The sequence below is a fragment of the Vitis vinifera genome, chromosome 6, assembly GCF_030704535.1.
Source record: "Vitis vinifera cultivar Pinot Noir 40024 chromosome 6, ASM3070453v1".
In the NCBI taxonomy this organism is placed as follows: Eukaryota; Viridiplantae; Streptophyta; class Magnoliopsida; order Vitales; family Vitaceae; genus Vitis; species Vitis vinifera.
In genome coordinates this window covers 6,014,593-6,040,376 of record NC_081810.1, presented here as the reverse complement: position 1 = coordinate 6,040,376, position 25,784 = coordinate 6,014,593, and the positions used below count along the sequence as shown (strand labels likewise).

Here is a 25,784-nt window from a genome sequence, read left to right as displayed (position 1 = left end):
ATTACCATTTTTAACCCTTGTCCTTTGTTTTCAAGCCCCTCAGTCATTTTCATCCTTTATTATTTGTGTTTGTCATTCTTAGGTTATCTGTTGTCACTTTTTTTTTTTTCCTTAAAAAAAAAAAAAAAAAAAAAAAAAGAAGAAGAAAATTTGAGGGTGCTGGCACAATTCTGGTACGAGGCTCAAATATATTTTAGAGAATTCTACTACAACTTCAGGGCAAAAATGGCCTTTAGGCATACTACAGGCTTTAAATAAAACACACTGCTACTTTAGAAAAAAGTTGGAAGTTAACAGATTAAAACCCAGCATCATCATCATTAGTTTCGTCATCGCTTTGATCACCCTTGTCATAGTATGCAATTTATGCTATGCTGTTATTTGTCATATCTCCTATATGATGTAATACAGCTCAGGGTCTTCTGGTCCAAATTTCTAGGGTTGAATGAGTTTTGGGCTGGGCTGTTGCTCTGGAAATTCCGCCCTCACTGGCCCAATGATGGATGATTAGTATTAATTGTATGATTATTTTCTTATAGTAGCGATATTCCATTTTGTGTAGTACAATCTTGGAAAGTCAATGCTGTACTGCGAAGTACCAGAAATGGGAGAGATATCTAGCTTTTTATTTTATCATAGCCCTTTCTTCTCCTATTTGTCCTAGTAACATTAACTGATTCAAACCAAAAGAAGAGTTTGATGACCCCATTCATGGCCTCTGTTCCTTCCTCCAAAGCTCTCAAGTCAACCTTGCTAATCACAGCACTTTTGCTTCTAAAATTCTCCACTATCTACGCTCATGGAGGTGATGACCATGGCAACAGCGGTGATGAAGACTTGCATGAAAGAGGTTTAATTTTGGTGAAAATCTGGTGTCTAATAATCCTCTTCGTGAGCACTTTTGCAGGTGGAGTTTCCCCTTACTTCTATAGATGGAATGAGAGCTTTCTTCTGCTGGGCACGCAGTTTGCAGGCGGGGTCTTCCTGGGGACCTCTCTAATGCATTTCTTGAGCGACTCCAATGAGACTTTTGAAGAGCTCACAGCAAAAGCATACCCTTTTGCCTTCATGCTAGCATCAGCGGGTTATCTTCTCACCATGTTAGGAGATTGCATAGTGATCTTTGTTACCAAGGGTAGCGAAAGAGAGGCAAAAGTGGAAGCTGCTGAGGAGGGTGCGACAGAGGTGCCTGTGGGTCTCAACCCAGCATTCTTGCAGACAACATCTTTTGGGGACACCATGCTTCTCATCCTTGCTCTGTGTTTTCATTCAGTTTTTGAGGGCATTGCCATCGGGGTTTCAGGTAAACTCTTTAAAAACACAACTTGCTACCATCATGTGTTACCTTGGAAGCTCTCATTTATGCACAAAAATTTGGTCATTTAACAGACTTTGACATTTACTTAGCTATGTTATGGGGTGCAAAAGATTTGACACTTGCATATAGATCAAGTTTGAGCTTCCCCCTAGCACTGGTAGCCATATTTTGAAGGTTGGGTAGTTTTGATTAACCCAGTACTAGCTTGTTTGTGGGCTTATCTTGATTTGATATTCATATAGGGGTGTGTGTGTTTGTGGGTTTTCTTTTGGTAACCTGAAAATCTATCATGCGTTTGGTTGTGATTTGATTGTTTGTTTAGCAGCTTCAGCCGATTCCATCTTAACAAGTTTGTGTTCTTCAGGTACAAAGGCAGAAGCATGGAGGAACCTGTGGACAATATCATTGCACAAGATATTTGCAGCCATTGCAATGGGAATTGCACTGCTGAGGATGAAACCCAAGAGGCCATTTGTGACAACTGCGGCCTATTCTTTTGCCTTTGCGGTTTCGAGCCCCATCGGAGTGGGAATAGGCATTGCCATAGATGCCACAACCCAAGGGAAGGCAGCTGATTGGATATATGCTATATCAATGGGTCTTGCTTGTGGGGTTTTCATCTATGTTGCCATCAACCATCTCGTTGCCAAGGGCTTCAAACCACAAACTCAGCTTTATTTTGACACTCCCTTTTTCAAGTTTCTTGCTGTGCTTGCTGGGGTGGGAGTCATAGCTGTTGTTATGATTTGGGATTAGTGAACTCATGAATTTAGTTTTCCCCACTATTTGTTTCATTGCAGCTGGTTTGAATATCAATAACGCTTGTAAACGATCCTTGTTTGTTGTGAAATGAAAAAGAGAACAATAAAAATGGCTGGTTAAGAGTGATATGAGAAAAGAAGTAGAAAGATGATCCTTTTTTTTCTGTCTTTTTAACTAACCCCAAATGTCTTCTCATATATAGACTTCCACTTCCACGCTTAAAAGATACTTAACAATAATTCCTTGGATCACTGTTGTGATTTGAGGACTTCTCATTAACAACCTTCCCGCTAAAATTTAATGGGATGAAATATTATAGAAGGAAAAAAAAGTACAACGCACTAATAAAGTCTTTTAATAATGCCTTCATTATGGTATAATGTTTTCTAAATCTTTGTTGTATAACAAATTTTTGTTCCCACGCATTTTGATGATTTATCTTAGCTTCTTCGATATAACAATTAGTAATACTTAGTGGAATAGGTTATATAGATTATTACTTCATCAAATTTATTGAACATCGATTTTATCATTGTTTTGGAGCTTATGAGTGTAGATAACTTTAGGAGAGATGTATTTGATTCTATCACACTTAATAGATTCTTCTTTGATCTCTGCAAAACGTGTGCAGTATTATTATTTTACGAAGTGTTTAGCTTGATTTCAATCATACAAAATTCAAGAACTTGAGACGAAAATAAATGGGTTAAGGATGAATTTATAATTTTTTCTAAAAACGGAAGTAGGGTTGGGAATAGATTTGAATATTGCCTTGTTTTGCTGAGGCATAGCCCCACCCATATATATATGAAAAAATAATGAAGTATCATGGTTTGGATTTGGGAATGAACACGTCGCCGCCACGAAACCCCTCAAGTACCCTTCCCCATTATAACTCCCTTGCACTGCAACCTCGGAATTGATCTTGAATGACACAGCTTAAACTGATCACAAGTACTTCATCAAAACCCAGTGTGATGCTATCCGGGGGTTAGACTTTGTCTGATTTCAACTTATTCTTGATCAGCTTTTACACTGAACGCTTAAAATTGATGCTTCTGGTTCACTTTCAGGTGTTGGGTCTCAGCAATTTTAACTGGGCATGCCCCAAATGGATTCTCAATTCAATGATGGAATACATTGCATTAAGGCTTTTGATTTTTTGCATTAGGTAGTCCATTTGGAGAGATCATCATTTTCCCAAAACGGTACAGAGCTTGCATCAGAATGAAGTAGTGAAGAAGAGTGCAAGGGGACCATGAAATAAAGGGTGGTGGTCTCTGAGCTGTCACATTCAGGATGGGAAATTTACAGGGACAATGCAGAACATGCAAAAGGAGTACTTGGATGATATGCAGCTAAGGCTGTTTCATTCCAGTCTTCTCTACAAAAGAGAAGGCTGTTTTATAGAATATTGGTTTTTGCAATTATTCTGATATAAAAATGTACTGTATCTGCATGTCATTATTCTCTTTCTGCTGCAGTATATATATATAAATATTTATTCTCTTCATCAGTTCTTTCCTTTTCTGATGGAATGGTGAGTTTTTGTCATCAATCGTACCTGGGTTGAGTGCTACTTTAAAAGCATGATAACTTGAATTGTGTATGCAATACTGCCACGACTGCATACATTAGTTCAGATGAATTTCAAGCAACCGGTATGCGGAAGATCAGGGCCTATACTTGGACCATGGAAATCAGGCCAGAGAGGAAGAAGCTGTAACATGTTAGGCTACGGAAATAGTTGTCTGATGGTGGGACTCTCTGGTTTATGTTTCGGAGCTAACTTGCTGAATCATTTCGTCCGGCATTGCCCCTGTTCTAGTCACAGACCTCTGGTTCCAGCTAACCCATCCATATAAAAACAAGCAGTGGGCCATTTGTATATATATAAAAGAAAAGCTGTAGTAGGGTCATGAAACTCAGTCTTGAGAGGCTTATTACTAAGGTATGCCATCACCTACTTCATTTGTTTCCCTCTTCTTGATTTGTCTGCTCTGCAAGAGGGTGATTTATTTACATTTTATTCAATTTCTTTATTTTCTTTTTTAAAATTTCATGGATGGATGTTAAAATGGCCTATGGGGGATGTGGGATGTGAAAGTAAGATTTCAGTTTTCTTAGCTTCTGGTTCAATTTTACATGCATATGTAGGTATGTTGAGTTGGGTTAGAATAGTTTAGCTTTGGGGTTAATTTATTATCTATATTTGTAGCGATAACGGCTTACTAACAGAGCTGTCCAGATGGGGCTTATAAAAAAAGGAATAATGTGGCCATTTCTTGGTCAAAGATTTGAGCTCACACACCAGGTTCTCCTTGAGATTTCCGTTATGATGGCCAAGAACTTAATGATCACGATGTGTCTGGTCACGCACTTACTATATGATAATGATGGTGATTTTGGTGGAGAAGACTTATTAATCAATCAATGTGAAGGTGGAGGATCCAAATTCTACCGAGAAAATATTTTCAAATTCATGATCTTTTTCTTTTAGCTCTGTCTGTGCCATCCTTAGGGTCTTATATCTATACGGTCTGTCCCAATATCAGAAAAGGGAAAGTTGTGCAGACCAGTGACCCGCAACAATCCTTTTTCAGGTTATCCTTTATACTGTTTAGGCTAAAGGGTCAGAAAGGATGAGGGTTGATAAACAAGATGGGGCTTTGCTTGGCTACAGAAACCTTGTCCATTATTTTCCATAAGTGAATTGGTGAGTCTTGGTAAAAACTTGAGCTCTGGTTAGCAAGGATGTTCATGGATCTCAGCAGTGAGACCTCCCTGTATGGAGTTACTAGAGCTCTCATTAATAACTTCTGGAAAAGCTCTATTGGGGAAGGCTAGCTAGAGCTTTCCCGATAGTAATCCAGGCTAATGAGGTTTTCTACATGCATTAGTGTCCGGCCCGGTCTTTCTAGGTATTAGATCAGCAAGAATCTCGGCTAAGAAGTTGTGTTGGAAAGGCTTGAGCTGGTAGGAGGTGGGAGGATGGAGAATAAACATGTCTTAACAACTGTTATATTTTTTTCTAGTTCTTGTGAACTATTGTCCGATCTTCATCATCTACCCTGTGTTGATGGAGATTCTTAGAAATTGACATGCCACCATTGAAAGGATTGATTGAAATCAGAAGGCCCAAATCATGATATTCTGGATGGTTCTTGATACAGTTAATTATGAAGGGGATTCTATCATGTGGTGGGTTGCAATACCTTCTTGTTGGGAATGAATGGAGGGAGAATAATTGGAGATGGGCCATTCCCTATTTTATAATGAAGCTAAGGTTTAGCTGCAGTCCTTAAATACTATGATATCACTTTTTAACGGATCCCGATTCACCTCTTTTTTCCAAAAGAGGGCAGATGGGGATGCATTTACGATGCAGATCCAATTACTAATCATGTCCTATTATATTGGTAGTTCCAACAGCTTAAGGGAATCTCTCCCTCTCTGTCTCTCATCCAGACAAAAATAAGAGAATAGGACTAGGAAAACAGATGGGGATGATAGTATGCAACATCCTTCAAACAAACGCATCAAGAGGAGTGTAATAACTCTTTCTAGTATTGAGGTTTGATTGAAAACTGTTCAATAATATTATACTAATCTCTTCTCACAACGTGAAACACTTTGTAGCTCAACTCAATTGAAGTTACAGTTTAAATCTACAATACACAAAGGAAAAAAAAAAAAAAAGACAAGGAAAATCTATGAAACTGATCTCTTCTTGATTGGATGGCAGAGAGCATATCTGGATTTTCAAACAAACCCAGGAGGCATCACCAAGGAAGAAGGGGGATAGGGAGAGTGAGAGGAGAGGAGAGGAGAGAATTTGCTCCTTACTCGATCTGCCTACATAGCTTGCCCCCTTCCCTTCCCTTCAAGAATCTCCATGCTTGTTTGAGGAGACAAGCATGCTAACACAACGCTTTATGATGTAAAACTTGGCCTTCTGTTCCTTGGCTAAGTTACTACACTTTCTCGTGATGGAAGAGCTCTTTTGTGAAAAACTCCTCATGAGAGGGGACTTGGAACAAGTGGTCTTTTGTGAGCAACTCCTCATGAGAGAAGCACTGGAGGAAGCAGAGGAACGGCTGCTTGAACCTTCCTTCTTCGATGCTTTCCATTTGTCATCCATGTAAAACTCTGAGCATCAGCAGAAACTACACACAGTAAGTGGAGAGAGAGAGAGAGAGAGAGAGAGAGAGAGAGAGAGAGAGAGAGAAAGAGAGAGATGATTGACCAGGGTAGACTGGGTTTGTAGTGGGGAGGGAGGTTTGCTGGTATTTATAATGGTGTGGTGAGCAGTGCTGCAGACGAGTAGTGGGACTTGGTGAGAGTGTTGATTTAGTGTTGAGAGCAGCAGAGACCCACCGGGCCACCCCCACCCATATGATGAATTCAATTGTGTGTTTGATTGTATGGCTGCATGTACCATGGGCATATGATAACATTGGATGCTCCCATTTAGGACCTTATTATTTTCTTCCTCTCTGTACTACCCCCCCTCCCTTCCCCTGGTTCTTGAATTCCCTCTCTCCTCCTTGAGATCCATCATTTCTTCGGGATGACGCAGCTCCTGTACGGTGCTCCATTATGCAGCCCCACCCAAACACATATTCTAGTCCTTCCCATCTAAAACAAATACATTTTAACCTCGTGAATCATAGTGAATACAAGATATCTGTCTCCCCACACATGGTATGCCCAATTCTGGATACTGGGCGTTAAATGTTCCTTTAATTGAACTCTATCCCCAACCCCATTTTTACCATATAGTTAAAGAATCTCTCTCTCTCTCTCTCTCTCCCTCATTCTTTTCCTCTCTTTTACAGTTAAACACTGCTTTGGAACTCATGCTTCATGTTTATGGCTTGGATGCCACACCTTTCTTCTATTATTTCTCCTGTATATTTCTTTTACTGGGATTGTGGTTTGAAAGATATAGTATTAAGAACTGCTCTGAGATTATACCTAGATCAAGTGGGGATACATAGAAAAACTAGAGGTTTGGATTCACATGCACATGCCCCCAATAGTCAGAAAGATTCAATTTACAGCATGGCCTCAATTCAAAATATGCTCTTTGTTTACTCATAAGTTTGAATTCAGACCAGTATGCTCTGCTGAACCAACCACATGATGAAATTGGTTTGCTTTCTGCTTATATATTTTTATCCAATTTATCATGTATATCTTTGTTGTAAAACTCACCCTTGTACTTCCATTGCTTTCATTATCTCCATGTGAAACTGTGAATGTCAAAATCAGATCACCCACTGTCCAAAACTGACCATGTTGGGTTTTAAATAAGACTATAGCTGTACATTTTTGGGTCTGCTTAGGGTTTATAAGGGTGGATTTTTGTGGGTCGACCAAGAGCCAGAGATTTGAATGGTCAAAGAAATATAAGTAATGGGTCAAAAATAGAGTCACATGGTGTGTAGAGGCTGATATACAATGCACCTCACTTTTCAGCTCATACTTAAGCTATAACACAAAAATTTTGAAAATCATGTGGGTTGAGAATATGAGCATTTGAAGGCCCACATGCAAACATGTGAGCTACACAAGAGGGAGGGCTTCAAACAACCATGGAAACGTTTTAGTACAGACCCAACAAAAACAGGTCAAACCATCTATAATTTGGTGCCTACTACGTCACCCTTCACATTGCTCCTCTCTCTCTCTCTCTCTCTCTCTATATATATATTGTTTTTTGAGGTCTTCACAGTTCACATTGTTGGCACTAATTGTGCATTAGAATGACCCTTTGAATTTGAATTTGCCTTGTTTTTGTTGACCAATCTACATAAACCAATGGGAATTGGAAAGTGGGTTTTGTATAAGGATTTCCTAGGGTTCCAAAAAGTATTGAAAATCTTGTGTGAACCTTTGAATGGGGCATGGGTCTGAGACTCTGGGTCGTATGACATTTACCCCATGTACCCAACTTGAGCAAGGGAGCCTGGTACAAAGCTTTGGACCCCACTGCTAAATTTTTGGGGATTGGGTCCATTTTCATGGTACATTATTATTAGCCTTGGGCCCCACTCAGACCCATCCAGAAGGGGTAGCAGATGAGATGACACCTACTGTAATTTTATTTTATTTTTTCATTAAAATAAAATACATAAATATTCTTCATGACCCAAGAAAGAAATTATTAATCAGTATTGATTTAAAAAGCCCCTCATTTTTGGTCCAACTCAATCATTTTTCCAGCTTGTAATACAAACATAAGTATCCTAGTCCAAACCCATTATACTTCCTCCCTTTCATTATTAAATTTGGTCATTTACATAACGCTTTTCTACATTAATAGATTTTTCTTTAGTATTATAACCTGATGTCACCCACTTGCAGAATGCAGACAAAGAGAGGTGGTTATGCAATCAACCCATTCATTCTTTACTTTATTCATTTGGTTTTTTTCTAATTTATTAATATTTTTTATTATTATATTAAAAATATTTGAATTATCATTTTAATTTCATATAGTAAATATAATTATGTGGATGTTTTTTCATAAATAAACAGGACAAAATCTCCAAACAGATCAGACAAAATGGCTAATCAGTCCACAATTCTCTGAGGATTGAAGTTGGATGACTCAAAACCTAGAGGCCTATCATCTTGTCAGACCCAATTGCTCAATTATTCAATCAGTTTTGAAATGGGCTATCTTGGTTTCAACTTTCACCATACAAAAATTACCTAGGAAGAAAGTAAATTGTTCTGATGGGAAAATGAGTCTTTTGTAGTCAGATATATGTGACAGACACTGACCATCCAGTCCTAACTACATATCTCTAGCTCAGCTCCAACTTCATTTCAATCAAGGTTTTTTTTTTTTTTTTTTCCAAAATTTTTACTAGGTTTAGGCAATGTGGGTTCAATCCAATAGGCAAACAACTGAAATGAAAATCAGAAAAAAAGAAAAAAAGAAAAAGAAAAAAAAGAGAGGGTAGAAGAAAATAAGCGACATTTGACACAACTTTCATGCTTCATTTTCCATCTGAATAAATTTCTTTTTTAGAAAGAAATTAAAAAAATGAAATTTCATACCAACCTGATTTAGTTGGAACATTCTCTCCCTGGATTCTCTTTGTCAATCACCAGAAAAGCTAGTTTATTCAGCATTTGTCAGTAACTATAGGCAAAAGGAGTTTGACAGAAAACAAAGATGGTTTACATGAAGTAGTCTTGCAACTATCACATCTTCCTCCTCCTGAACCTAGGAAAACCTAGTTCTTGGAAGAAAAATACACTCTTTCTAAGACAGCTGACTGTAAACCGTATGTCACAATGAAAACTTTTGTAGTCAGGGATATTTTAGAATAGAGTACCAGGAAAAAGGCCAAAAAAAAAAAGAAACACCATGCCTGTAAGACTGTTACTACAAATTAATGGTGGGTTTTCTTCATCCATGGAGGCATGAATATTGTACTTAATTTCTCTATTTTGATACAAAAATCAAATGGAAATGGAAAGAGGTTTCATTCAAAACTCGAAAAATAACAACTATGGTTGAAGTGGTTGCTCTTTCTTATCAGTTCCATTTCCTTAATTTCTTCTTGCATTGCCACTTTTGATTTAATTTCCATAGAGAGGGCTTTCACCATCAACATTCTGCTCATCCCAAATCTCCTTTTCCTACAAAGACACACATAAATGCAGGCCATGCTTTCAGAATCAAGTGAAGTAGTAGTGTTCACAGCTCAAGGTCTTCCATTAACACACTGAAAACTCCTTAACAACCTTAAGTAACATAATCGTAGTTTCATCCCTATTGGAATACAAGCTTTCTGAAATCTTGAGAGTACAATCTCACATGTCTGAACCACACACAACCTTTTTCAAACTAAGATCATTTTCCTCCATAGGAGTCTTTTTCCCTTTTATGAAAGGTCAGATTTCTAAAAGTCCTGGACAATCCCTTCCAGCAAATTAAACTGTTCATCCACACAATTAATAGCGGCTCAAATCTTAGGATTGATTGCAGGAAAAAATTGAAAACTTAGTTTTGCAAAAGTCAGAGTTCCAAACGAATTTTTGGAGAAACATAAGAAGAACTAAAGGCCCATGGTTTTATATATGTTACCATGCTTGCACCCATCAAATCCCTGGAGAAAAAGCTGGTAGAAGGAGGGAGAGAGCCTCTTTCCAAGTATAGAGAGAACTAAAGATGGTGACAAAAAGGTCATATAAATAACTATGTAACAAGCAGACATCACAGGATCCTTTGGAACTCAATGGTCAGAAAGGTCATATAAATCCTGCTTATATAACATAAGAGCATTGCATGATCCTTTTCAGATTCCTTGACCATTCGAACTTTAGTAGAAGTACTAGTTTGCAGTTAACCTGGAAATTTAAGAAACAAACCCTAATTCCATTGAGAAAGAAGCTTTGCAGCTCACACAAGTACTTGCTCATTAGCTTTTCTGTGATTCACAGTGGCAGGCAATGTAAATTTTATAAAACTGAAGGCACTTGTACTATGTGTCTTATCTAGAAAAGCAAATCAAAGGGACCCTAAATCAGAATCTTATGTATTTGAAAACCTATACTAAGCAGATAACAAAAATATATATTGAAAGATAATGATATATAACAAAGAACACATGAATATCATTAATCTTTGGGATGGTAATATGTAGGAGAAAATCAAGGAAGCATCACCTTCATGGTTTTCGCTGTGCATCCTTAACGTACCCTCTCCCCAACATCAAACTGAACATCAGTTTCTTTGGAAATCGAAAGGAAAGAGTAGCCATATATCTGCTGATGCAGCATCATCAAGATTCCCATATGAAAGGAGCCTTTCGAGTAAAGGGGACCTCATATACCACCCCCACTCAAAAAAAGCTTTTGGAGATTGTGAATCTTCATGATGCTGCATCCGCAAACACTGACCGTGGCCTTGAGATTATCCCATGCAAGCAAGCATAAAAAAGGGAGAGAAAACCCTAACCCTAAAAGAGAACACATGAATGAAAAGTAGAGAAAAGCAAAAAACAGAACCTGTAAAGCAAACAAACGCACCCCTATAAATCATTATGCAACTATGCTTGAAAGACCCACCCTGATTTACAAAAATACAAAACCAAAAAAGAAAAAGTTCAAAAAAAACCCTATTTCTATAGTTCTAGACCTCCGCAGTTGACAGAAGAAAAGTATTGATAGGAAGAAAAGATGAAAGAATAACAGTATACAGTATGATAATAGACACGGCACCTGAGAGTTGCTGTGATGATTGGATGAAGAGGGTTTACAGTTTTTATATACAGGAAAGAGGAGATGAGTCTTGGACTGATTAATTTTTAATGATATCATCGAACTGCAATTTGGAGATCCAAAACCACCAAAACCTAATATCTTAAACTATATGTATTCTGAGTTGTACGGACCTAGTCACCTCTACATACAGATGTCCAAAAGGTGGTAATGACATCTGGGAAGAAAATGAAAAAGCTGTCTCATAAAGAAAGGCGGTGCCCAACTGAGTCCAACCCTCATTCCCCATCGATCGGTTTGTGACTTTTCCCCTTGAAATACGTTTGGACCTGCAGGTTTGATAGTACACAATTCAATACTTTTTCAGATTAGTACAAATGAATATTTCAAATTTAATTCATTGTAAGGTTGATTATTCCCATTGGAATGTGTTAATCTTGTGTGTAGTCTTGGACTCTTGGGTGGTTGACAGGTTCGATTTGGCACTTGTTGGTCCTACATTCATATGATGATGAGAAATTTGGGGAATTTGTTCCTTTTTGTGCTAGCATTTCATGTGGGATGATGAGAAAAAGGGGGTCCTCATGACTCACATTATGTAGGTAATTCACAAAGCTTTTCTTTAATTAATCCTTCATATATAAATTTTTTCAACTTCAAAAATTCATACACAATGTGTCATAATTGGAGTTCAATTTAGTATGTATTTTAAAACTCATTGTGGCCCTTTCCCACTATAATTTTCATCCTTTCTTCAAATTGCCCAACTGTCCTCTAATGCTATAATATTAGTAACTCATATTCATTAGTTATTTTCTAGATAGGAGAGGCATCATTAATCCAACTTTAAGCTAGGAAAAGGGAAACCTTTGATCAACAAGGGCAAGTGGCCATGCATGCACTGCTCTTTTTATGTATAATTGACACTAATCATGTCTTTAATTTGCTACAAATTGGAAATGCTATGTAGGCACTACGTGGAAAGGAATCAAATAGTGTTCACCTTAATCGGCGGTATGTGTGGGAATCAAATGTTTAACTGACCTAGGATATATAATCAATTGCCCTACCCAAGTTTAAGGAACATGATTTCAACTATTAGGACATTCACAAAGTGACAGTTGTACAAGAAGAGCATTAGTTTCCCCGGGGGATGGAAAATTTTAGGGCCTATTGGGCCATGGTTTTAACTTTCAAATCCACTATCATGTCACAACCTTTTTTTTACGTGTACTTGTTGATAAGGCAAAAGTTTTTAAAGTAATTTCATATTTCCAATTATTTCATAAAACACTCTATAAAAGATATTTAAAAACACCTAAAGTTTGAAAAAAAAAATTGTTTTAAATACCACAAATTTCCTTATGTGGCATTCTCAATTCATGATATCAAGTGATGAAAAACCCACCAAGGAAAAGAAAGGTGTTAACCCGATTTGATAACCCATTTTGTCGAACTTGAATCAATGATAACAAGTTGTTTATTTCACGCCTTATCAAAATCATGAAAGAAGAAATCCTTAGTATGATATTCAATGTTAAAATAAAGTATGAGGTTTATACCTTAATAAGTAGTTACTTTTAGCGACAACAAAAAAAGAATGACATTTGAAAATCAGGTTGGTAACTCCAAGAAAAAGGTTGAAATCTTTATAAGAAAAAAATAAGGGAGTTAAACCCATTTACAGTATTCTGATCACCATCAAGAAGCTAGATTTAGAACTTAACAAAGCTTTTCAATTTGCTCATGACTCGGACCCAAAACATATAGATTTAGAATCACACAAGAATAAATTGCAAACAGTATAAGGAAAAAAAATTTGAATAGTAAGCCATTAAGATAATTTGAATAATAATAATATCTCTAACAAAGTAATATATGCAGAGAATATCCTAAAATGATGTATTGATATTTAATCATCTTTTATTTATAAAATTCAACATCAGTAGGTATATCAAAGGGATTATTTCCAATATCATATCAACTCTTGTAATTTTAAAGATGGATCATGAAGATATTGCGTTAACTTTACAACAATTACTACTTATTAATCTAAGTGACCATCCTTTTACGTCACAAAACTTGACTAAGATTGGAGCTTCCATGATTGTGTACCACCATATGACACACGTCACATTAGTACAAGCTATTGAAATTTCTAAACTGTCCATAAGGAAGGTTTAATTTTGAGATTTCAACTTTATCGGATTTCTCTTATGTTTATTCTTTAATTACCACAACATTTTAGTATAAAGTCTACAGTGCACTCGACAAGTCATAGGTTGATTGTATTGAGAAACCCAAGATTGACAACAACCCACATGCATGATCGTAAATAAATAAATATATAATCATCTTAGATTCGCTTCCACTCTACAAGAATATTAAAAAGTTGATGAGGATCAAACCTAGTCCATTGTCCATTGTTCATTATCCATTATCCATTGAGGGATCTTTGCTCATACTTATCCTCTCCTTGTTCTTTCTCTGGAAATTTGCATTTAAAGTAACTAAAAGCTACTTTAAATAGCAAGTAGGAGAAAATTTTGGGTTGTTGTACATCTTGGTGGACCGTTTGGGTTATGGTACCTTTTAACTTTTCACTTGGTTTTTGAAAGATTTGATTACTTTCATGTCACGAAGACTATAGCTACTAAAATATTTATTTGAATTATGATTGAATAAGTGTCATCAGATGTGTACATTGGTACACATTAGGTTATTTTTTAGTCTTATAAAGTGTTTTAAAAAAATACAATTTCCTTAGAGAAAATTAGAGTTTATTTGATCATGTAATTTAAAAATGGTTTTCTATTTTTAAAATTTTTTAACACCATTTAGTTGTTATTTTCTATAAACAAATTTTAAAAGCAAAGTGAAATGGAGAATAATTTTTAGATGACAAATATGAGTTGTTTTCATTTGTTTTTAAAAACAAAAGGAAAATATGAGCATGTTTGACCAAGTTTACTGAAATTTGTTTTTAAAAACTATTTTTAAGTTAAAAAAAATAAAAAACAGTTTTTAAAAATAAGTTTTAGAAGACATGATCAAATGGACCCTTATTTCTTTTACGTTTGATTGTACCATAAAAAATAAAATTAAATTAAATTAAATTAAAATTAGTTAAAAATATATGCATTTTAAAATTATTTAATTTTAGATTTTTTTTTTCATCTTTTTATTTTCTTTATTTTTTTTTCTTTTTTGTATTTTTCCCAATTTTTTTAGGAACCAAACATAACCTCACTTTTTTATTTTGAATAATATCAATTATTATTATGTCAAAATTTAAGAAGATTAAGATAGAAATCAATTTTCCACATGCACACATTCAAAGTTTTTGATTTTGAATAAGGTTTTAACCATGGATTAAGGTATGTATAATATTTTAATTCTATATATATTTGTGAAAATAAAAAAATTCAAAATTTTTAGGGATTACGAAATTTTTTTAGTGAATGATTATTGATCATTTATAAAAGAGAAAATTTAACAAATATAATTAAATAAAAACAACCCAAATTGGGAATCCAAACTAAATTAGGGTTAAAAAGTTCAAAATTCTCAGTTATGACACGACACAACACGACACATAACAAAGTAGACCCATGACAAAATATGGTTAATTTCATTAACCTCTCTTGCAGTTTTGACTAAATACAACTGGCTTTTATAAATTTGAAATTTCATCATACACCTTCCTTATTTTGAATGAAAATAAATTTGAGTAAAAAGAAAAAAATGAAAAAGGATATAAAAAGTATTTAATGAAATTTCTAATCTATAAGAGCTAAATATATTTAATCAAAATCTCAGTAGAAATGAATGAAATTATTGATGTACATCTTTGCTCACCACCATTATGAACTTACGAGAAGAATAGAAACCATGTTCACCTGAATCATTATAACATTTGTAAAAAGTAAAAATTTCATGGATAGAATTATAACAAGCTTCATGTACATGGCTAGTTAGGTCCCCCTCTCAATAGCTTTGTGAAAACCAATTTGGATCCTCGCACACACCTTGTATTATTGCACCCATAATTCCCAATTTGGGCATGGCTCCCCATTTGGAGTATAAAATTGTCCATTATGATTATTATAATTATAATTATTATTGAAATGATGTGAGGGAATGAATCCAACTCACTTTTCCACCTTGGAGTATACAATAATTGTGCATGTATTTCAATAAACAAAATCTAAAAGCAGTTCAAAAGCACTGTTGAATCAAAGTCCACTAAGTGTCTCAAATGTAAGACTGCTTTTTGAATTTTGTGAAGCTACTATTTATTTGTTAATTTATTATTATTGTAACTAAAAAGTATAAAATATCTTTTTTATTCCTTTAATTTAATGAGTTGCTACTAATAAACCCTAGTACCTATCTAGAAAAAGAAAAAGAAAAAGAAACAAATAAAATAAATCTAAAAAGCCCATACCCTCGTGCAATTTTTTGGCTTTATTCGATTGTGAAATGGTACGTTTGAGTGATTGAGAATCTTACTAGCAATGGGTCCATGCAAATTGCACTGGACCCCATTTAAATTTTAGGATCCGAATCCAAAGCTGAGAGCCTCAAGATTGTGTGTACCATGTACACTGCTACTATTCATCATGGGGTTACGTATCAATGGGTTCAATTTAATTTTAATTTCAATTCTTTCAACATTGATTGGCCATGATAATTTTGTTAATATAGGGAACTTGAATACGATTGTATCGAATTCATATGAAATTTTTGGGGACTTGAATGCTGCCAAATTCTCATTCGATTTCACTCCTTCTTGGTCCCACATGATTTTGTATTAATTTAAATTAAGAAAAGGACGAAAAAAAAAATTAGGTCACAGATTTATCCATGATTACAAGCCCATGGTGGGTCAAAATATGCGACCGACCACCTCTTCAAGCCTCCTAGAAGTCAAGCACCAACGTTCTCATTGTGTTGTTACTTTCTAAATGAATGGGAGAGTGAAATAAAGTGAGAGCGAAAGACGTTGAATCTAACGAATGAAATGTAAATTATTGGAGAGTGAAAAAAAAAGGATAATATGAAAAAAAAAATAGTCAATTGATTAAATTAAATGAAAAAAAAGTATAAATAAAGGGGAAAAAAACTTTATATTTTCTAAATTTTGATTAAACATTTGACAGATATTGTTGTTGCTTTGATCTTGCTAATATGTATTGGATCATGATTGATGGTGATCGATGTCCGGTGAGAATTGGTTTATGTTACAGGTTGGTGACTCAAATTCTATTTGGTTTGATCCAAAAAATCTCTAATGCGACATAGTGATGAAGCTAAAATTAAGAGATTTTTTTATGTACAGTTTTTAGGGTTATAATAATTATGTTTTTGTTGTAGCCACTCGTATCTACCCCTTTTTATACCAATTTTTGATATAGTGGATTTTATTCTCATTTAATCGTGGTTTTTCTCATCTAAGGTTTTTCACATTAATCTATGTGGTCTTAATAATATATTCAGGACATAATGCTCCCATGATTCAAATTTATCATCATTAACTCTAATATAAATTATCTGATAGAGTTTTGATTATTTCTTCTGAAAATCAATTGATATTTAACAAAAATATGTAAAAATTTTTATAACATTCAACGTAATGTAAGCATATAAATAATGTATCTCAAGTGGTTGAAGATTAAATTTGTTAAATTCCTTTGATTAATGAAATATTCAAATTAAATTTTAATCGTTCAACGATAGAGAATCAAAGTACATTAAGACAAACTATTAAAACTCCAATGAAATTAAACAAATACTTGTAAATAGGCATATAGATATTAAATTAATAATTATTACATAATATATGACTTTAAAAGATGTTGTACTAGCTATTAAGAATAATAGGTTCTTACGTGTATTTAAAAATTATTTCAAGAATTAAAATCAATATATGTATAAGAAAGTAAATAGAAGAATAAATTATTTAATTAAGAAACATATTTATAATATAAAGTCGATAATTTGGTCAAACTTTTTTCAAGATATTATAAAGTATAGTTTTAAAGATTATCGTAAGCGATCTTTCCTTTGGTATTTCGTTCCTTAATTTCTTTTCCGTAAAAGAAAAGATATGTATGATGCATAGTTATGATGGAAGAAACACGTAGGTGAGTGACATATGACATCATGAAAACGTCACCAACCAGAGACCATTACTCCTCGTTAAAAACCCTAAAGTAATGTTGAGGTTTGCCACACTTTGGGTTCATCAAAAGCATACATATTTTTTGACGCCCTTTTTCTTCCAGCCATTTCTGACCTTGCCTCCCACATGGGATTGACAAACGGCTCCGTTTCAACCCAAGTGTGGGACACATCTCGTCTCTAAACTTTTTCGCTCTTCTTCCAACGTAAAAAAAGTGATCAAATTGGATCTTATGGTAAAAAATTTAGGGTATGATTTACACCATTTTAAGTAAATTATGTTTATCTATAAGGGTTTTTTTTTTTTTTTTTAATATTACAAAAAATAGTAATGATTAGCTGGCGTCAGGCCTATTTGGGCCTAAAATTGGGCCCTACATGTTTCTGGAACTGGACCCGGTTAGCCAGGGCTGGGTTAGTTGGCCCGAATCACGTGTAATTTTTGGGGACAAAACTGATATAGGACTAACGGGTAGGTGGGTGTGAATCTCCGATCCTCGTAAGAATTTATAATTTGGGAAAAAACCTTAATATACAATTTAACACTTCATGTTGTTCTTCGAGCAGCACAAAAATCAGTATTATTTTATTTATCTAATTATTTTAATATATTTGTAGGATTGATAAGAGACAAAATCAATTGAAAGGTCTAGAATTTACATCAATGGAGTTCGGTCTAAATGGGGGAGAGCAGAAAAGGCCCAACCAAGAAGCTGATTCCAAATTAATGGAATTTACAATCTCAATTGTCAAAAATATTTAATGAAATTTAGATCATATATAAAAGATGACACAAACAAATAGATAAATTGGGCCTAGAACACAAATGGGTCATTTACCATCTATTAAATAACGGATCCACCCAGCAAAACATGGGCTTTGACAGCCCAATTCAATTGGAGTGCTATTCATAATTGTACCACGTAAACTTAATTAACTATTCACTTCGTTGTTTACGTCTCGACGTAGAGTACAACCACGGCAAGGCCAGAACCACATCGAGGGAGGTACTACAGAAGGAATGACCAAGAAAAGGAACCATATGCACAAAAGCGACAGCGTTTTGGAAGACTAAGCACAGGCTTGGCGCCTTGGAGCCATGGTGAAGAGGAACTCAAGATCAGGCGGCTGAAAATACCCGTTCTTGGGTGCCTCTAGCTTCTTCTTATACGAGAACGGCTTCTTCTTCGGTGCCGGTGGGCAGTCCGCCACCCCGATCTGACACTCTCGGCGTTTCGGAGTGGAGCAGCCTTCCTGTTCCGCCATCGCAGCCTCGTTTCCATATTCGATCATCTCCATTTCTCGACCACTGCCGACAAGAGGACTAGAGGAAAAAGAAGATGAAGAAGAAGGTTTAGACTCGGAGATGGAGAAACTGGGTGTTATATAATTTTCTTTATTATCCAAGATTGTGGCTTCTTCCGGAAGGCGCTAGGGGCTTTCGGGGAATCGTGCGGCAAGGATGGTTACAACTCAGCAAGTGCGGTGTCTACGTGTCGAGGTTGGGATGAGCTTTTTCCACCTGGATCGAACACGTGGCTGAGTTTTGGGCGTTGAAAATTGAAATCAGGCGCCAACTAAGGTCGGTGAAAGCGCGGGAAACTCGCTCATAGGCCCGTTTCAATCTAGACCACTAGTTTTTTTTTAGTTTTTTTTTTTAATGTTTTTTCGGCATGGATTTTGAAATAAATGCTTTGATCTTGGCGTACTGCGACAGATTCGTTGTGGCGTACTGCGACAGATTCGCTGAGGATGATGGATGATAACCACTTAAATATATTTAAATTTTAGAAAATGTTGGAGATGTGGAAACTTTATAAAATTTGATTCTTAGAAATTAAAAAAAAAAAAAAAAAGGGAATGAATCCGTTTCAATGATTTTGTGGAATTTGTTTAGTCACAATTATTTGAAGCATGCGCCTTGGAGAATTATTGGGAGAAAAAAATTATTAGGACTTAGAACAAAAAAGTATTTTAGTTTGATTTTATATGTGAAGGAAAAGTATTTTGCGGCATCACTTAAAAACCCTAAAGCATTTATAATTTTTCTCAAAATTTGTATTCTTTACATGTCATCATAGAATTCCAAAACCTCTAATCAATTTTGATTCTCTCTTTTGTTTTAGTTCATTTTCTCAATCATCTTAGAATATGAAATAGTAGTTTTACCTTATATATATGGTGAGAGTGACAGGGAATAAGAATTTCGCAAAGTGAAGTTAATGCTAATAATAGTGTGAGTAGTTTCCTACTATAATAATGTTTAAATATGTTTAAAATATTTGAATATTTCAATTGTTACTTATAAGGATACTTCTCCTATGAAGTTGCCCATCATTCAAATGTTAGCCTATAGGCTTCAAAGTATAAGGATAGAGGAGAATGAGATCTTTGATTTTTATGCAAAATTTAGTGACATTGTTAACTCAAGCAATAACCAAGACAAAAAAAATATTACTAAACAATAGCACAAAAAAATTTTGAGATGTCTTCCAAAAAAATTTGAACTTTAGGTTATCATAGGTGTTGAGTTTTTTTCAAGTTGATGAGTAGATGAAAGCTCTTTTAAACTTCCCTCTTCTAAGAATTATAAGAGTGTGACCTGAAAAGTTTCTAAGAAGGATCAACTAGAATATGAAGATGAAAGTGAACTTTACTAACTAGTAGACATGTTTGCTAAAAGTCTAAGGAAATTTGTTAAAAATTGAAAAAGCAAAATTCCAAAATAGGAAAATAAAATGTTACTAAGGAAAAAAAGGAAAAGAAAGAAGTTTAACTAAAAATAATTAAATTGAATGCTTTAATTATGATACAAAAAATACACATTATTGCTTTAATTATCCTAACCCTAAAAGGAATAAAAAGATTATACAAATGACTTTGAATGATTTTGACTTTGAGGTTGAAGAGTCAAATGACTCTTATGAGACTTAAAATGACTCACATATTATTGCTTTCAAAGCCTTTATGAAAGTGACAAACCCTAAGAATATTGAAAATAAGTGAGATCATGGCTATTGGGACAAAAATGATGATTTTGATGATATTAAGTCTACATATTCTACCTTGTATGCTAAAAGTTTGAAATCGAAAAACGAATTAAAAATTAAAGATCCTTTCATTATGGATTAAGATATAAAAATAATGCAATGAAAGATAGAGTAAAATATTTAGCATCAAAACAACATAGCTTGGTTGAGTTGAGTAAAACCTTGTCCATTGAACTTTAAACTTTTAGAAAGAACTCTAACCAAAATAAGATATTTCACCACAATACTAGAAAGTTAGATGATTTGCTTTTCAAGGGGAAGTCATCTCTTGACATGGGAGATATTGACAACATCAATGAGTTTGTCACTCCTTGTGGTAGTAAGATTATTTTTTGTTAAGCATATGGAGACACCTAATGAAAGGATTCCATCAAGGACCTTTATCAAATGTGTCCTATGTTATAGGTCTTGACATTATGATAGTAAAGTTTTATATTGAGCTATTATATAGATTTGGGACTCATGTAAATAGGTTAGGTAGTGAGTCCAACTCCCTCATGAATTACATCTTAAATATTAAAAAGAGAATGGAGTCTCATTGTATGTCTAAGAAAAGTCAATCTCCTAATTTTTTTAATGGATTGTTTGGTTATAAACTTAAGGGGACACATTCTTTTTTATTTTTTTATTTATTGTATTATTATTATTTATTCATTTTTTGCAAAGGGAATCTCAAGTTGTTCTTAATTTTATCTTTCTGCAAAGGGAATCCCCAACCTATGCTCTCTTTGCCATTGATAATTATTTTAGGTTGATTTACACACATACTTTTAAATTTCAAATATATTTTTTTTAATCAATTTTTTTTTTTTTGCAAAAATGAGAAATATAAAAAAATTAAATGGTATAAATATATATATATGATCATGTTGGATAGTATATTCCATATCTTGTATAAGATTACTAAAGATATAAAATAAAGATTGAATGAATTATTTCATCAATTATCTTATATCATATTTGCTTAAACATAAATATAAAAAAATGAGATAAATTATCTAATCTCATCGTCAATCAAATATGGTCTAGAAGAATTAGTCTTTATTTTGATCCTTTTAATTAACAATTACAGGACCATTTTCAATGAACCAAAATGATTGATCAAATTTAGTAAATCAATTCAATTTCAAAGTTTTTAAAATTTAATTAAAATGATGATAAGATACATTGTTTATATATATATATATATATATATATATATATAAATCTTAGAATTAAATTATAAAAAACAAAATTTGCTTGTCAGTCATGGATTTTTCTTGCTTATTCTTATGGTTTTTATACACTTTGTGCAGGTTTCTTAGGCTATGGTTGATTCCTGAAAATTTTGATGGGAAAAAAAACTATAAAGGAAAAATGAAAGAAAAGAAAAATTAGATTTAAACACGATAATTTATTTTTTTTATGTTAATTTAAATTCATTTAATTTATTTTCCTTTTATAAAATAATTTTAAAATATTTAACTTTTTGTTTAAATATAATTATATTTCATTTTCTTTTATAAAAAACTTTAATATTTTCTAGGAATTAAACATAGTCTTAATGATTGGTATTTGTTCAAAGGAGGTACATGAAACAACATTTGTATTTGTGATGGGATAATCAATGAATTGTACTAATACTCGGATTAAGATACACATAGAAACACTACTTAATAGTTAATACATGCATAGACATGAATATTGGGCCAAGGACATGACCCAACCCAAGCTTTCAAAACATATAAAAAAAAGTTTGGGGATTGGATTTTGGGTCCATCACATGGCCCAACCCAAAACTTCAAAACTTATGTCAACGCTTAGCATTCAAACTTTACTTCAAGCAAATTTATAACCTTGTTTCTGCAATCATTCTCTATGATTAGGATCTTTTTATTTTAAAAATTAAAACAATTTATAGATCATATTAAAACAAACTCAATAAAAAAAATATATCATTGACTAATAACATTTGTTAACTTAATGAAATTTGTTCCAAGATGGATATTATTGGAAAGTATCTCAAATTTCTAATTAGTATAAATTTATTTTTGTAAATAATATTATATAAAACATTTCATAAGTTGATATATTATTGTAATATTATATCTTTTTATAGAATACGAAAAGTTATAATATAAATATTATACCATATGAACAAAGATGTGAAAAAGAATGAAAGACACCTGGTGGAGCAATGAGACTTATAATTTAGGGTATGGATATAAGAAATTGGGAAACATAAGAAGTTTTAGATCCAATAGTTTATTTGGTTTTATTCTTTATAATATTCTATATGGTATATATAGTAAAATGATTCTCTTTCATCTATATATATATGATTGACCGAACTACGTTAAAACCTCATAGAGGTGATTAGTTTATTTTTATATCATTAAACTAATATGTTTGCATTAAAATTAAACTTCCATTGATATAACATAATTAATATACATTCATACAATTAGCATTTGCCATTATTTAATATCATCAATATTGTAGAATAATACCTAACAATAGTTTGAAAATATTTTTTTGTGTTGCTTAAAAAAAATTAAAAATTTATTTATATTTTAAATGGTTGACTCTCATTAATCAATTTGAATTCCAAGGTTAAAATGGGATTAGAAAGAAAAGTGATAAGACAATGATGATAATCCCCGTGAAGGCCTAAAATCACCTAGTCATCCAATCTACATTGTGCATGTTAAGCACATAACAACAAATACATATTATAACATTAACCCTATGTTTGGTTCCCGGAAAGTACAAAGGAAAGAAAAAAAATGCTAAGGAAAATGATTTTCTCATGTTTGGTTGTCCTATGAAAAATATCAAAGAAAATCAAATATAATTAAAACTAATTAAAAACTTATATATTTTTAAATTATTTAATTTTTATATTGATGAGTTAAAATAAGTAAAATGAGTTTGAAGTAATAAAAAAAATAATTTATCAACTTTTAATCTATTTTTTTATTTTCCTTCACTTTTTCTTTCCTTCTACTTTTCCTTTGTATTTTCTTTCCCTCGCATTTTCCCTCAAATTTTCCGGGAACCAAACATAGCCTAAGGCTCCTACCCAATACTAAACTTTTAGTGTTATTGAATTTCTTTAATCAATTTCAATTCCAAGGTTAAATTGAATTAAGAAGAGGAACCATTTTTTAACAACAAAATTAATAAAAATAATAATGGAAATAATTGAAGGATTTTTGTCTTGATATATAAAACCACTTTGAAGGGTGGTGAATAGATATTCAAATGATAATCCCCGATATTAAGTTTTTTTATTGCAATTATTTAATTATGATAATTATATTATCAAACTTATATACTGGATTTCTAATCACATAATTAGACACAATGTGAAAAAACCACCATGTAAACCTCAAAAAATTAAGGTTATCCTTTAATCATAAAGTGATCCACTAATTTTGAAAAGAATGTATATAGAATGACTTTTACTCTCTTAAATCTTATATAGTTAAAATTTACACGTCTTTTATGTTCTCGACATAACATTCCCTTGATATTAAATCCCTTAGAGACTTTGTCAAAATTTGATGAGGTCCGACTTTCACACCTTTGTAACAAACAACAATTACTTTGAGAAAGGAATGGATTAATGTTAAAAGCTTTGTGACACAGGAACACAACCTTAATTCATAACTATATTCTCTAAGGTTTTCAAAATTTCATTAAAATACTCATTTTTATATTTGAAAAACCCAAGGTTAGGTTTGGAAAACAAATGTCTCTAATCTTATGGAAGCATCTTAGAAAATATGAAGAGGCAAGACTAATATAAAGAAAAATCAGTCAATGTTTGAAAAATGCTTCCTATAGGGCATTCAAATGCTAAACGTTTGCATGCTTCCTACAGAACATTCAAATGTTTTCTCCACAAGACATACGTGGCTGGTCAGTATACATCTATATCAAAACCATTCCTTAAAACTCTTTATGACTTGAGACATATACATAGTCCAAAGTCGAATTGACAGCAATAAAATTCAACAAAGTACATTGCATGCATCTTCATCCATAAGAAATAAAAGAAAATTGCCAACAATAATGAGAATAGTTTTTTGATTATTGAACTTTTTAGAAAGTATGGCATGCATGGAAACATTTTCTCTCTGGATAAGAAGTTTTATCATCGTGCTGTTCATCTACCCCAATTCAATTCCAGTTAGATATGACATGTGGATTGAGAAACGTGCCACGGATTCCAGAGTGACCAAGTCAGTGAAGCTAATGGCTATTGGGGGTCGAGGACTTACTGGATAACCCACAGCTGGCCATCTTCATATTTCTTTACCTATATTTTGACTTTTGACCAGCGTTCTACATCTGATCCTCCATCGCTCCCATTCAAAGCAATCCCCATACTTTCTTTCTTTCTTTCAATTCATCAAGTATAATAATGTCTCACCATTTATGTATCAATAAGTACCCCTATCCGGTGCCGCACGTCACAATTTAATACTATAAATTGGGGGCTAGGCGTGAAGTCCTCCGTCTACTTTGGCATCCCAAAGATGATCCTCAAATCATTTTCTGTTGTCCTGGAAATAATGGTGGGCCCCATCCAATCTGTCACCGTCAGATTGAAGCCACGTGTGCTTTGACCTTTCAAACAAAAAAATCGTTTCCACAAAGCTGCCCGACTGGATCCCTCCACGTACTCCCCCGCCCCCACCCACCGATTACAAAATAGGCGGCCATCTAGAGGTCAGCTGCTACGTGGGCCAATCAGGGGAGCCATCGTGTCGCGGAGACCCTTGGAAAGTCCACCTTGGAGGAATGACGTGTTGGGATTTTCTTGCAGCAGCTGCGTTGAACTGCCGTCGGGTGGCATGCGCGAGCACGTGCGGAGAACAAGTGTTTGGGATGGACGCTGGGGTTTAGACAGGTGTCAGGGGGATGACAAGTGCGAATGGTGTGAAAAGAGGTGGCGCCACCTCTACAGAGACGGGTTTGTTGTCGTCTCGCGTATCCGGTGGTCCACGTTGCTACTATATGGATGGACACGTGATTCTCAACACACAAGGGGTTCTTGATTCAGCGGTTGCACCTGCAAAAGGCATCCGGACAGGGTGTCCGGACGCACCCTCCGATGGTTTTGTTAGCCATGGTGAGAGAGAGATGTATAAATTAGTTGACCTTTTACTAGGTATCAAGAGGTTACCAGGGGGATCCCTTTCTTCTTCGTGCGAAGGCATATATATACAACTTCAGGGGTA

The 25,784-nt window shown here is 33.9% G+C and overlaps 1 protein-coding gene across 1 annotated transcript; it reads left to right on the top strand.

The window, feature by feature from the left end:
• The first annotated feature begins 699 nt into the window (after positions 1–699).
• LOC100255358 (zinc transporter 2) lies at positions 700–2,216 on the top strand. Its single transcript, XM_002283203.4, has 2 exons — positions 700–1,303; positions 1,683–2,216. The coding sequence occupies exons 1-2, from the start codon at positions 700–702 to the stop codon at positions 2,072–2,074; spliced, it is 996 nt and encodes a 331-aa protein (XP_002283239.1). The 3' UTR covers positions 2,075–2,216.
• Positions 2,217–25,784: the final 23,568 nt, after the last annotated feature.

Excerpts from the sequence above, each read along its gene's own strand:
- LOC100255358 (XM_002283203.4), top strand. The coding sequence starts at position 700 with ATGACCCCATTCATGGCCTCTGTTCCTTCCTCCAAAGCTCTCAAGTCA. Across the intron at positions 1,304-1,682 it reads CATTGCCATCGGGGTTTCAG|GTACAAAGGCAGAAGCATGG; the intron begins GTAAACTCTTTA and ends TGTGTTCTTCAG.